This window comes from Elaeis guineensis, chromosome 12 (genome assembly GCF_000442705.2).
Source record: "Elaeis guineensis isolate ETL-2024a chromosome 12, EG11, whole genome shotgun sequence".
NCBI classification, from domain to species: Eukaryota; Viridiplantae; Streptophyta; class Magnoliopsida; order Arecales; family Arecaceae; genus Elaeis; species Elaeis guineensis.
In genome coordinates, this window is record NC_026004.2 from 24,875,354 (window position 1) to 24,890,285 (window position 14,932).

The following is a 14,932-nucleotide window of genomic DNA, read 5'->3' on the forward strand; positions in this document are numbered from 1 at the left end:
TACATGTGTCCATGCATGTGTGTTATCGTGTACGTGTTAGTATATAATCTAGTCTACGACACAATGTAGACTCATACTAAGTGTTCAATTTTTCATCTTCTAATATAGATAGTAAATTCAATTGCTTAAACATTGATCTCTTGTATCCATATCCTCATGCATTATTTCTTCCCTCAAGTACTTGTCACATCCACAATCTGAGCAACAATGAAAACTAGCTTATGAGATGGGATCTTATCAATCTCTGAAATGATAACACAAATAACAAAAATTATATCCCAATTTTGGCAAGCAAATAAATTTTGACTAGAAAGATTCAATCAGAATAGTTGCATTATCTCTATTTGCCATGGAAGAATGCTATGTCTTCAGCATTCTTCTCAGGAATATCAGCAGGTTATGAACTGATATTTTGATTCATGGTGAAGTCCTGGACAAATCCGAAATGACAATAAAGACCCATCAGTGAGAACAATTATTGTTGCCGAAATATAAAGATTACAAAGAATATGAAACCCAATGAGAGGTATTTATAAGAATTTAACATTTCAGTAGAACCATATATGAAGGGGGTTTTGCATTCACCAATCTACCAATATCTAAGATCACAAAGTTGCTGCTCATACCGATTGCAAAAGTAGTCAGAAGGTCTTGTGTCATATCGCAAACAAAGCATCAAATTTTAGCATTTACCTGAAAAGAACCATAATAACGAAAAAGCAGTAGGATCTGGATGCTAAAATTCATTGGGAAAGTAGTTATTTGAAAGAAAGAAGATTTACAGCACTAACTGAACTCCAAGCATAACAGTGCATCTGTCTTGGAAAATGAAAAAAGTTGGATCACAAAGACATTGGCTCTAACTGCCACAAGTTACAAAGTGAAAATGCACAACATATGAAGAAACTTCTGGAAAATTTAGTTTACTTCTTTGAATCACTAGAAGCATCGTCCTGCCAAGTTGCTTGCCATTGCTTGTCATAGAATGTTGTCTCGTCAAGAATCTTCCTCAGTTTTTCAATATCTTCATTGTCCCTAATTAGCAGCACCCAAACTACTGCTATAAACAATAGAGTTTTACAGAAGAAGTTCCCCATTTGATCAACAAGACCTAAGCCTGTTAAACTGTCAACCAAATAAGCCATGAAAAACCCGATCATTGCAGCACGGCCTGCATAATTGCAGATGTTGGTAGTGTATTGAGATGGAAATGTTAAAACCAATTATATAAAAATTTCAGAAGATATACAACAACCAACCATTAAGTCTTTCAGCTTCAGGAAGGTGAAACCTTTTGATCCATGCCCACCACGGTATAATTGAAGTATCAAGGATTATGGGCTCCTCATTGCTTGATGCTTCAGGATAATCTTCAAGCCATTTTCTCCTCCTGGCCTCTAAAAGTATAGGACAAGATGCCAAATGTAAGATGTATTTTAAAAACAAATGTCCATTAGCAAAAACATGTGACACTAAGAATTTTTATAATTGGCTTATAATATAATATTCATGTGTTGTTTAACAATTAATCAATCCAGTGTATGCCCAAGTCATGGCATGGTGTTCATGTGACAAATATCTTCATGAATCAAGCTACATGCGTCAAGCCCTGCTGCTCCCACTAGTAATACTTCATACAGCAATTGACTTATACTTCCCGAACTACATCAAAACTATGGTGTATAATTAAATAGTCATGTTAAGAAACCAACAATTTTAGTTCTAATTCAACTTCCTGGAAGTACTGCACAAAAGGCTTTTTGCCAAACATGATTGCTTATGCTCATTTGCATATTTGTGTTTATGTCATAGCATGTGCCACAATAGACAGGCTCCCGAAAGTGATGCTACCAATATAGGATCTTCAATAGAATGGAGCCTGTTAAATCTGGTTAGAACAAAGTTCTCAGTTTTTAGTGATGGATATGCTTGTGGCCTTTCCAAAGCTCAAAGATGTCTAAGACAGGTACATAATCACCCTTCCTTCCTTGCTGAAAGCAGCAATGTTAATAAAAGGATTTTAATCTATAATACTTCTCATCAAGTTTGTTTGGCACTAGTAATAAGCCAGGAAGGATTTCTTTGTCACATATTTCTTAAAGTGTACTTTGAGAGGAAATCTACATGATAATTACCATAGGGGATATGGTGCAGTCCAACATTTGACAAAACAATAGGTCAGGAGGCCAGGGACTCCCTAGAACTTGATGTTACCATCACCTGCAGGATTTGACAATGGCTGATTGTGATAGCACTTACCAAGACTAGCAAAAGATTGTTATATTTCTTATAAAGGTTTGAAGGAAATTAAGAAACATTAGAGATGTAGAGAAAGCAGAACTAAGATAGCTAATTGAACAGGCATGAAGATGGCTAAGAACTGATACATAAAGTTCGGCTTCTGTCTCAGATTCTTGAATGACAGGGATATTAATACATTACTTGCATAAACATCTGTAATCTTAAAACCTTGCTCAAGGCACTTCAGTTAAAATAGTCTCACTCATGAAAACTGAATCAAGAGGATACCATATAGCTGAATTATATAGCATGTGTTAAAGTGATGAAGAAACAAAGGCAAAACTATCTGTAACCTACTCTTAAGACTAGGAGCGAAAGCATATTATCACTCTAATCAGCAATACATAGCCATAACCATTAAGCCCTTTGTCCAGAGCATTTGGTACCAGCTGTGAGTCCCCCATTCACTAAGTATTCCTGAGGTGAAAGGTCAGACTTTGATGTTACTGCAAAATTTTGAAAAACATTTTAAATATATAGCATCACCAATGCAGGTATCAGGCCTGGATGAAAGAGGTGGATGTTTGATGCTGAGGCCCATAAGCAATCGGCAAAAACATGTCAAACAATAAAATAAATTAGCAGCACATGCAATCCTCTAAGCATGTAATAATTTTACAAATCTTAACACTGAATCTTGCGGTTGGCTTCTCCTTATGGAACCCCACTCCTGGATGCTCTATAGGGCCACCCAGGTGTCCTTAAGCACATGATGCAGATCTTGACCCTTTTGTTTCATTGTCCATTTGAAGCCCCAAAAACTACTTTGAGATGCTTAGTTTCTGCCATTTCTCCTACAAACATTTAAAAGAGAAAAAGCCTCCAGTCTAAACTAGCATATAGTACATACCAACTTAACCTCACACAGCTAGTATGTGTCTGTTCCAAGTTTCCTTTTCTGACTCATGCTCAACCCTTCTTACTGATGTATGGTTAGTATGTGGCAGCTTAAACCGCTGCATAACTAGTGTGTGGCAGCTTAAACCGCATGCATGGTTTTGAAACTTTCATTTAATTTTGAAATTAAAATAAAAATCCATAATTGTTTTATGGTTTATATGTATCAGCTTAAATTGAAGCATCAACATTTTTGTGGCATCTAGAATTCTCTTTTATTTCCAACTAATGCATATTTCCCTGCTTTGGTTTAAATTGACAGGTTTACTTTGTGTCAACTTGAATATTTTTCTTTTTCTTTGGTTTAATTACATAATAAAAGATTAAATTTTTGTTTCAGTCTCCCTTTACATACCATTTCCTTGTTTTCTTCCATTTTACAATGCCTCTATGCACCTTATCTTGTCATCTCTTTCCTCTCCATCTTGTACATAAATGAACCCTGTTGCAAGGTCACTCTACAAGGAGGATTGCAACTCTTGGCTTTGGTGTGAAGGATGAAGCACTCTTCAAAATCCACTAGGAAATTCCTACTGGTATTCCTAATCCTTCACTCTTTCTTCTTTATTCGAAGATCTTGCATCACTGCAGATTTTTCATAACTAACATAGGGCTTTTAAATTTCTGGACAGATGTAAGAATTTCAGCCAAGTGGTTCCCTGAATCCTCATCCAGTACCTGGTGCCTGCCTCTCAATTCTAGTTTTTCCTTTATTATAAATCACTGAGCAGATACTGCACTTTAATATCATTTTAACCATTTTCTCTCTTTTTGTTCCTTTTGTAGGTTATCTCACTTCGAAGGGCAACGAAGAAGGAAACGTGCTAACCTAGTGGGGAGACAGATAATCAGAGAACACATCCACATGCCCCAGAGACATGGTTGGCACCATGGGACTTCCTTGTCTTAGTTGATTTAGAAGAGAAGATCCATATGTGGTAACCTTTTATCAACTGTGAAGGATGTCATCTGCAAAGGCTTGTTATACACATCTTGTGAGAACAGGTACAATTGGACCCAGTTCAGCTTGAAGTCAGCAGTCCTTGCCGACTTCACTAGAGATTTTCAAAAAAAAAAAAAGAAGAAAAAGTTTATCGAAACAAGGGAACCTTAATCCCCTGCTCAATCTTCATCCGTGGAGAGGATAAGGCCGTGGAAGCGTTGGAGGAGAGTCATGCGCCGGTGAGGGATGTCCGAAGGCCGTTTGGATGGATTACATCGGTGGACGGCCAGACTTATCAATTGTTGAATAGATCTTTATCCTCTTCCAATTTCTCTATTTAAACCCCACCGCCCCCTCTCTATTGACCCATCACCGAAGCCCTACCTCTCCCTTTCCCTTCTTCCTCACCTTCGACAGCCACCGGACTGTTGCAATCAATTGCCGTTGCCCAAGAGCCCTTCCTTCTCCCTATTTTTCTTAATCTACTCTGTTCCAGGAGCTTTCGAGTGTAACAAAATGGTATCAGAGCTTAGGTTTAAGACCATGAGAACTTAGATTAGTGAGAGTGGGGTAGAGTTAGGATTTTGATTGAATATCTGAAAATAAATATTGGTATTAGAAGTATAATAAATTGTTTCATAATGTCTGATTTTATTTTGCACATATAAATTGAGTTTCTTAGAACTTTATTTTGGATAAGTATAGAAGGTTTATATTGTTAAGATTCTGGTAAAATACTTCAAGCCTAGTTATAGGAAGAATGTAATCATGATTAAACAATTGATATATAGAGGTATACTTTGAATGATAGATGGGTTATACTACGTTGTATTAGTATAAGATTTATTTTGGCAATTTAATCTTGATATGATTATAGAATGTAATAGTAATCTAGAATTTGTTGAAAATTATTTTGTTGATAAAGAGAATAGAAAGAAGGTGATGCAGAACCAAGACAAAAGAAGAAGAGGAAGAAAATAGATGGCAAAGAAAAGATAAGAGAAGAAATTCAGAAGCACTCAGAGAAGATAGACAGAAACTTTTGCAAAATACTTTGATTCTTAATCATTCATAATATATTGATAATTTCTTACAAGCCTGTATTTATAGGCTTATAATCCCACAATTAGAAGTAGCAAATTAAGCAACACATCTTAACAAAATAAAAAAATACATAGAGAATCCTATAAATAAGGAAAACCAAAGTAAATCAAATCAGCAATCTAAGAAAATTCTAACCAAATCAAGATTTCACATCAAATCAGCAATTTGAGAAAATCTTAATCAAATCAAGATTTCAAATCAAATCAGTAATTTGAGAAAATTATAATCAAGTTAGGATTTCAAATCAAATCACCAATATAAGAAAATCTTAATCACATTTGGATTTCAAATCAAATTGTCGATATAAGAAAATCCTAATCCAATCTGGATTTGCGCCCACATCTAATATAAATACATAAGGGCAGCTTAGGATCTCCATCATTTCTCCCTGACTGAAGAGAACTCGACTCCGATGAATTATGATGCTGGTATGACTCTAAAAGATCACGATCAAGACGACGAAACTCCTCTTCAATAATCCAAGTAGCATTAGAGATAGGACGTCCCTTCTAGTGGATCAGATAGCGTTGGAATCCACCATATGTCGAACCTACAATCTCATCCTCAATGACACCCTTAATCTACTCTCAGATTAACTGATGAACTGGCGAAAGCTTAGGGATAGGTACAAAAGAAGTCCGACCTCCACCTATAGAAATACCTGCAAATATTATGGAATGCTCGAAAGTACCTCGATAAGAAAACAAACCCTCCACATTGAAAATATGACTAATAGTCATATCAGAAGATAAATCAAGCAAATAAGCATTAGGTCCCAATTTACGAATGATACGAAAAGGTCTAGAAGCTCTAGCATGCAATTTTTTGAAAAAATATTTAGGATAACGCTCAAGACGCACACGCACCATTACATAATCACCCTCATTAAAATCTGTTTCTGCGATAAACATCAACAGCAAGTTTATAAGTCTCATTATTCATTGCAATCTTACGCCTGATTTCAGCATAAAGGTTTCGAATATGATGAGCAAAGGATTCTGCAGATTTAGAAGGCCGAAAATTATAAGGTAAGGGCACAAGGTCGATGGACTGGTGAGGGGCTAAACCAAAGACAATCTGAAAAGGAGACTTACCAGTGGTCCTATTAACAGAGTTGTTATAGGCAAACTCGACAGTAGGTAACAACAAGTCCCAATTTCCTAATTTTTCTCCCACAACACATCTAAGCAAATCTCCTAAACTACAATTAACAACCTCAATTTGTCCATCATCCTAAAGATGGAAAGCAGATGAAAACTTTGAAGTTGTCCCAAACAACTTTCAAAGTGTCTTCCAAAAATAGCTTACAAACTTGACATCTCTATCAGATACTATGGAAGAAGGTAAGCCATGCAATTGAACAACCTTGCGGAAGAATAGCTTGGCCACATGTGAGGCATCAGTTATCTTCGCACAAGATATGAAATGGGCCATCTTAGAAAACCTATCCACAACAACTAAGATAGAATCATGACCTCTAACAGTCCTAAGCAATTCGAGAATAAAGTCCATGCTAAGGTCATGCCAAGGTATGTGTGGAACAGGCAATGATGTGTACAAACCAGTGTTTCTTTTTCTAACCTTAGCTAATTGACAATTGCGATACTGGGACCCAATTCGAGCAACATATTTCTTTAAAGAAAGTCAATAATCACACCCAAAATGACCAGCAAGGCCACCGACATGCAACTCCTAAACAATAAAATCTCTAAATGAAGTGCGAGGATGCATAGCTTAAGACCGCTAAATAACCATTTCAGATGAGAAAATCTACATACGACAATTACCATCCATGATCTCTTGATATATAAGTCCAAAATCAGGACAAGTGATGTACTCATCCTTCAATCTCTCAAACCATACCACCTAAGCACTTATAGTATGCAAGAGATGTACCAATCGACTAAGTGCATCAGATAGCTTGTTCTCAACTCTCGGATGATGGTTAAGAATGAATGTATACATCTAGAAAAACTCAATCCATCAAGCATGTCTGGCACTCAATTTTTTTTGGGAGTTCAAGTACTTGAGTGCATGATGATCAGAGTACAACACAAATTCTTGAGATAACAAATAATACCTCTAGTGCCTCACGGACTACACAACAGCATAAAACTCCTTGTTATATGTGGAATACCTCTGCTTAGCTTCATTGAGTTTTTTACTGAGATATGCGACTAGATGTCCCTCTTGACTCAAAATACCTCCAATGCCTATTCCAGATGCATCACAGGCAGCCTTAAAGAGTTTAGAAGAACCAAGATGTCTCAAAATGGGTGCCTCAGTCATCTTTTGCTTGATCATGCTAAAGGCTGTGGGTGCAGCATCAGTCCATTTAAATTTTTCTTTCTTCATGCTATCAGTGATGGAAGTAGAGATGGACAACGAGCCGGGCCGCCAATGACACTGCCTGACCTAGCACGAGACGGGCCGTGCCGGTCAGCTACAGTGCCGTGCCGTGCCTGGCACGATCCATAAGAGGGGGGCCAGATTGAGCTGGGGTTTTGTGGCCCACGGCCCAAGCCCAGCACGGCCCATAAGGGACTGGGCCGGCACAACCCGTGGGCCAGGCACGACACGGCCCGCGTGCCAGCCCGGGCCCCCTTGAAATGGGCCGTGCCATGACATGGCCCGTTTGGGGTGGTGGTGCAGGCGCAGCAACCGAGGGAGGGCAAAGGGGGTTTTGCGGGGGCGGTCGTCCACGCCACACTCGCCACGGCCCCGCCCCACCGTCGTCAGCGCCACACCCGCCGTCCACCTCCAGCTCCATGCGACCACCACCCTTCCTCCCCTCCCCTCGGGCCCTAACGTCTGTCTGTGCCAAAGCCTCCCCCTAGAACCCCCTCCACCCTCCCCTCGCGAGGCACCCGCCGCGGTTGTCCGCACCGCACCCACTGCAGTCTCGCCCCACCGCTGTCCGTGCCGCACCCGTTGTTCGCCTCCGGCTCTGTGTGACCACCACCCTCCCTCTCCTCCCCTCAGGCCCCAGCGTCTGTCTGCGCCAAAGCCGCCCCCCCAGAACTCCCTCCGTCCTCCCCCGGCCGCTGCACCTGCACCCCATGCCCGTAACGGACCGTACCTGGCACAGCCTATAATGGCTAGAAACAGGCCGTGCCTGGCATGGCCCGTTTACAATTTTTTTTTAAAAAAAAGAGATCCACAGGCCAATGGACCGTGCCAGGCATGGCCTGCCACCCACCAGGCCTAGGGCCGTGCCAGGCTGGGGCCTGATGCTAATCGTGCCATGCCTGGCACGGCCTATTTAGCCTCAAGCCCGCTGGGCCTGGATCAGGCCGTGCCAGCCACGGTCCAGTGCCCTTCACTAGATGGAAGCCATAATAGTACTAAAATCCTTAATGAATCGCCCATAAAAGGTGACCAACCCATGAAAACTACAAACCTCAGAAAGAGTCGTTGGTTCGGGCCACTCTCTAATAGCTCTCACTTTCTCGAGGTCAGCTGTAATACGTTGCGTCGTGACAATGAATTCTAAAAAGACAACCTGAGTCTACATAAAAAGTATTTCTTGAGATTGACATATAATTTTTCTGCTTTTAATGTCAAGAAAACCTGACGAATGAGAGTAGGTAGCAAGCCTAGGTTATCATCTGAAGTTCCTATGGTGTGATGCCTATTACTTATGCTACCAGCATACTCAACATTCAGAGAAACTGAAGAGTTACCCTTAGAGTGACGTTTGTCTACAACAACTTGTAATTGAAAAAAATGTTTAGTCATTTCTTTTCGAAATTGATCCATGGTTGCTTGGAAAGTATCGACTTTATGTACAATAGTATCGACACGCTTATCCAACGCATCTTAGGCATTGGAAACATCTCGAATGATCATCGTATTCTCAATAAAATAATGTTTGAGAAGTTTGGATAAAAAGATGAAGGCTGGATTTTGGACTCAAATTGCAACAAGTAATAATTCCCCAAGTGCTATGTTGTTCTTGCAACAATCATGAAATTAATAACTGCAACTATGTGAAGTGATATGCGATTTTTTTTTCAAACAAGTAGAAATAAGGAATCCTAAAAATCTAAGTGAATATGGTGCAAGCAAGCAGGAATTTGAATAAAAAAGAAAGACAAATAGGCTTTAGCGGTTTACTTGGACCCCTTTGCAATTTGCAAGTTTATCAATTAATATGGAATTAGTTATAGATCTCAAGTATAGAGAAAACGTACCTTACATCAGAGTTCCAAGGATCCAAAAGTGCATACTTTCTTCAAATAGATTTTTTTTTTTTGCCGGTTGGATTCGGATTTGAAGCCTTAAACTGGATTGGATCCAGATCTGATTGTGGGTACAGATCTAGATCTGAGTTTGGGTCAACCTAAAGAACAACGACAGCAGCAGAGAGGGAAGAGAGTGGGCCTTCTGGGTGCGACAAGGATTAAAGATGTCGATGATTAGTGGTGGAGGCTTGGATTCTGACGGCGAATGAACGATGGACACCTTCTGAAATTGATGATGGTGATAGCGATGGCTATTGATGATTCCGATGGTGGCAAGGGCATTGAAGTTCTGTGGTAGTGATAGTGGTGAGTTGTTTATGTGAAGCAAACAATGGTTGTGGATCACAGTTTGCTCTGATACCAATTGATGCAGAATCAAGATAGAAGAAGAAGAAGATAAATGGCAGAGCAAAGATAAGAAAAAAATTTAGGAGTACTCAGAGAAGATAGACAGAAACTTTTGCAAAATACTTTGATTCTTAATCATTCATAACATATTGATGATGTCTTACGAGTCCGTATTTATAGGCTTATAATCCCATAATTGGAAGTAGTAAATTAAGCAACATCACTTAACAAAATAAGGAAATACATATAGAATCCTATAAACAAGGAAAATCAAAGCAAATCAAATTAGCAATCTAAAAAAATCCTAACTAAATCAAGATTTCAAATCTACCAAAGCAAATCAAATCGATAATTTAAGAAAATCCTAACCAAATCAAGATTTCAAATCAAATCAGCAATTTAAAAAAATCCTAATCAAATTAGAATTTCAAATCAAATCAGCAATTTGAGGAAATCCTAATCAAATCAGGATTGCAAATCAAATCAATAATTTAAAAAAATCCTAATCAAACCAAGATTTCAAATCAAATCACCAATATAAAAAAATTCTAATCAAATTTGGATTTCAAATCAAATCATCAATATGATGAAATCCTAATCAAATCTGGATTTGCACCCACGTCTAGTATAAACGCACAAGGATGGCTTAGGATCTTCATCAAAAGGTAATCGAATGATTACTCAAATATATTGCGAGTAAGAAAGACTTCTATGATCATGATAGGATCTAAGTATTGGAAGGGTATTTTATAAATAGTTATCAAGAATAATTTCTTTTACTTGATGTTGTGAGTGGATTTTCTAAAGTTGTTTCGCCTCTCTAATTACTATGCTCTAGCAAGTTACAAGATCATGATGAATAAGTTAGGAGTTGATTTTCTCAAAAGATAGAGATTGATTTTGAATTGTCTAATCGGATTGTCAAGATAATCCAAAATTGGCTTGACTCAAATCAAATTTAAAAGTTAGTATCTTGATCATATAATGGTATAAACATGGCAATTGTCTTGATGAATAATTACGATCCAATGACAACAAAATCTTTGCTTGGACTTCATAGAATTTTAAAGCTAGAATCATTAAGAAATGGAGTGGAAGTATGGTGGTTGAGTCATTTAAAATTGACCGACAATATAGATGATGGTCTCAAATATATTATGATGAAAGATATGATCCTTCAATAAAAGAGGTTTTTAATCACTATGAATTCTCAAACTAGTCCTGATGTGACCATATTAGTTATGCTAAGAAAAGTTTTGACTACCTTATATCTATGGTTGTTGATCATTAATTGAATTTATTTTATTTATCAAGTATCAAAATAAATCCAATGTGATTCCTTTCCTCCTTATGACCTCAACTCTGACATAACAATCAAGATATCGATATTTTATATTCTCAAATTTAATTTTTATGATTCAATTCTAAGATTATTTCTATAATCATGATAGATCATCGTTGCCTAAAACCATTACTACATAATCATGATCGCTTTCCAGCCATCTGATGATTTGATTATAATCAAGGTGGGCCATTATCTTTTATGGAATCAAACTTCATTTATAGTATTAATGCCGAATTCATTTCAAGATCCACTCCAAATACAATTGATTTTAAAAATCAATCTTGTTGTAAGGGTTTTGCATCTAATTGATCCCAACTTAATCTTAAATGAACATGCATTTATCTCAACCTCAGAGTCTTGATCACTTAATCAGTGCCGATCTTATTAGTCTATATCTTAATCCTAATGCGATTGAAAGCTTTTGATATGGTAATCACACTGATTTTGATCAAGAAGAGATGAGATCTTTGATTGTATATCATAGGGGTAAAATTCCAAAATTGATGTGGAGGTGCTGAATTACGAAGTATTCTTGAAAAAAATCAATGCTTTGGTATAAAAATATGTATGAATATTGTAGTTGATTCGATGGGTCTGATTGCTTGCGAGCATTTTAGTAATGTGATCATGCGTTTAGTTTGATAGAAATACTAAAGCTGGACAAATTTGTATATGTAAATTTTTGGGTTGAGCACCTTTAACTTTGGAGAATCTAGATTTCTCAATTTTCGAGGACAAAATTTTTATAAGGGGGGAGAATGTGAGAACTAATCCGATTGGACCTGGTTCAACTTGAAGTCGGCAATCCTTGCCGACTTCACCAGAGATTTTCAAAAAAAAAGAAGAAGAAGAAGAAGGAGTTTATCGAAACGAGGAAACCTTAATCCCCTACTCAATCTTCATCCATGGAGAGGATAAGGCCGTGGAAGCGCTGGAGGAGAGTCGTGCGCCAGTGAGGGACAGCCGAAGGCCATTTGAATGGATTACATCAGTGAACGGCCAGACTTATCAATTGTTGAATGGATGTTTATCCTCTTCCAATTTCTCTATTTAAACCCCACCGCCCCCTCTCTGTTGACCCATCACCGAAGCCCTACCTCTCCCTTTCCCTTCTTTCTCACCTCCGGCAGCCACCGAACTGTTGCAGTCAATTGCCATCACCCAAGAGCCCTTCCTTCTCTCTATTTTTCTTGATCTTCTCTGTTCTAGGAGCTTTCGGGCATGACACATCTCTATCAAAGTACTAGACATCGTAAGGTTATAAGCCTTTCATCTAACTAAAATTTTCTAAGCTCTTTTAACGATCGAATGATGAAACATGCAATACAGTTATGATAAGAGATTTTATTATCGACTTTGTAAAAATCCCAGCCCAATCAAAGGATTATTCAACATCTAATACAACTGAAGAATTGTCTATACCTCTTAATCTCTCACCATATTTCCAGAAATTTTGCGCATCCTTGATAATTACTAAGAACAACAACAAGGTCATCACTAGTTCCCTTTTTCTTCTCCCAGAACTGGCATCCAATGTCAATTAAGAAAACTCATACTAGAAAATCTTCAGTCAAATTAAGTTCTTACAGCAAACAATCAAAATAAGGATTATAAAAAAAGCTATCAATATGAAGGATAAGCAAAAATAAACCAAAATCTAGAAACTAAACCCAAGAATCCATGGATAAAAATAAAACTTTTGCTTGAAACAAAGACCCCACACATGCTCAGAAATAAAAAGAAAAAACAAATGTCAAACCTAGTTCTAATATGATTATAAAAGACGCAATTTAAACTATAACTAGAGTCCCACCAGCATCTATGACAGCATCCCAGTCAATCTTGCCACCCTTCTCGAACTGCTTCAAATCCCAGGTTCCTCCCACCCATCCCGGGTCCTTGAACTTGGGTATTTCCACCTTCACCGCAGCACCACTAGAATCCAGAGGAGACTCCTCCTTCTTCTCCTCCAAATCAGGAGAAGGGGATTCTTTCTTCTTCTCCACCTTCTCCCCTACAGCAGCAGACCCCACCATCCCTTCTCCTTTATCTGCAGAAGATCTTGTGACAAACAAGGAGAGATTTCTCCGGGTTGGAAGAGTGAAGTGGGGTTTGGTGGAGAGAGAACATTTCGAGGATAAGGTAGAGAGGGCGGTGGGAATTGGGGAGAATAAGGCCATGGAATTGGAAATGCTCGTACGTATGGGGAAGAGGGAAAGAGAGGAGGGAGAGACTTTTCTCTGCTTGCTGGGTTTGCGAGAGGATTGGGATTTCCGCGCCCATGAGAGACGGGTGAGGGGATGGTCAAGGGCCCAAGGGGAAAGTAGAGCGATGAAGTGTGGGGATGACGAAACGGGGAGCACTAATATACCGCCCCCATTGGTTCCCCAAACGTTTGCAAAGAGGAAGGTATTTGATTTATTTATTATTATTATTATTTTAATGTTGACAAAGATAATATATCTAATCTAATATATATATATATATATATATATATATGTGTGTGTGTGTGTGTGTGTGTGTGTGTGTGTGTGTGGTGTTGGGAAAAATAAGAGAAAGCCACGTGGCACCCACCGGAGGGGCAGAACCTCCCCACTAAGCACCAAGAAGGCTAATTCACAGCCACCACACCCAGGGCCCGACGAGCATTGCAGGCTCATCGACGATGATGCGAGAGACGACGAGGGAGTGCCCGACTGTGGAATCTCAGGATCTGCATCCTTTTCGGCACCGGTGTCGTCGCTAATGTCGCTCTCTGCCAGCCCTCCCTCCCCGTGCCCCCGCCGCACGGGGCGGTGCCGGTGGAGGACGACGGATTGATCTCCGTTTCCATCTCCGACGGCGACGGCGGCGGCGGCTGCGGCGGCCGCCAAGTGGAGGAGCACGAGCGGCAGTGCATCAAGAGCACCCCGCGGGTGGCTGCTAGGGTGTCTCGGAAGAGATCATGTCAGCATGGGTAGTGTAAGTTATCAGTGAATGCACCAATAAAAGAAGTTTACGTGTCATCTATATATATTTTTTTGATATAAAATTCATGCGTGACATTTTTTTTTTCTTTTTTATTCCCGCTAAGTCACAGGGTCCCTTTTTTACCCAATTAAGATTGCGTGTGGGGGTTCGGCCTAATGCTTGCCACATTATTTGATAATAAATTTTAGGGATGGCTCTTCATTTCTGAGAAGCGTAGGCTTCATAAAGTTCAAATGGCTGGGGCATTAAAGCCCCAGCGTTTCTTGGATCCGACCGCAAGATCAAGGACGGGAACTTGCTCTGCATGACTGCATCAGATCGTCAAAGAATTTGACGAGGACCAAACCCGAGCCAAAGCCTCCCTAATCAACTGTCGCTCTCTGCCGGCTCCCACGGATGAATCGGAGAAAGACACAATAAAATAGATAAATATAATTAAATATTATTTTAAAAAATTATATTTTATATATCATATGAAAGTATAAATTAATATTTTATAAATATTTGTGCTGCTTGCTTGTTGTTCAATGAGTGAGGTGCAAACGATCCGAACAAAGCTGCAGGAATTCGTCTCGAGTTTGTGTTCTACTCAATTATTATTGTGATTGAGTCAAACTCGAATGACAGGATATTTGACTAAAATATTTATGAATTTAATCAAACATAAATATTTATAATAATATTTTTATTTTATTTAAAATATATATTATTAATAAAAATTTTAAATAATATAATATAATATATATATTTTTAATTATTTTTATAATTCAAATTTGAATA

At 38.6% G+C, this 14,932-nt stretch overlaps 1 protein-coding gene across 1 annotated transcript; it reads right to left on the reverse strand.

Moving 5' to 3' along the window:
• Positions 1–730: 730 nt before the first annotated feature.
• LOC105054636 (light-harvesting complex-like protein 3 isotype 1, chloroplastic) lies at positions 731–13,551 on the reverse strand. The gene is made up of 3 exons (XM_010936199.4): positions 12,996–13,551; positions 1,260–1,397; positions 731–1,171 (listed from the first exon to the last, which is right to left on the reverse strand). The coding sequence occupies exons 1-3, from the start codon at positions 13,360–13,362 to the stop codon at positions 924–926; spliced, it is 753 nt and encodes a 250-aa protein (XP_010934501.1). The 5' UTR covers positions 13,363–13,551; the 3' UTR covers positions 731–923.
• Between the last annotated feature and the right edge of the window lie 1,381 nt (positions 13,552–14,932).

Coding starts and splice junctions, on each gene's coding strand:
- LOC105054636 (XM_010936199.4), bottom strand. CDS start 13,362: ATGGCCTTATTCTCCCCAATTCCCACCGCCCTCTCTACCTTATCCTCG. Junction 1,398..12,995: donor GGATGCTGTCATAGATGCTG/GTGGGACTCTAG, acceptor CTATACTTTTAG/AGGCCAGGAGGAGAAAATGG. Junction 1,172..1,259: donor TGAAGCTGAAAGACTTAATG/GTTGGTTGTTGT, acceptor GCAATTATGCAG/GCCGTGCTGCAATGATCGGG.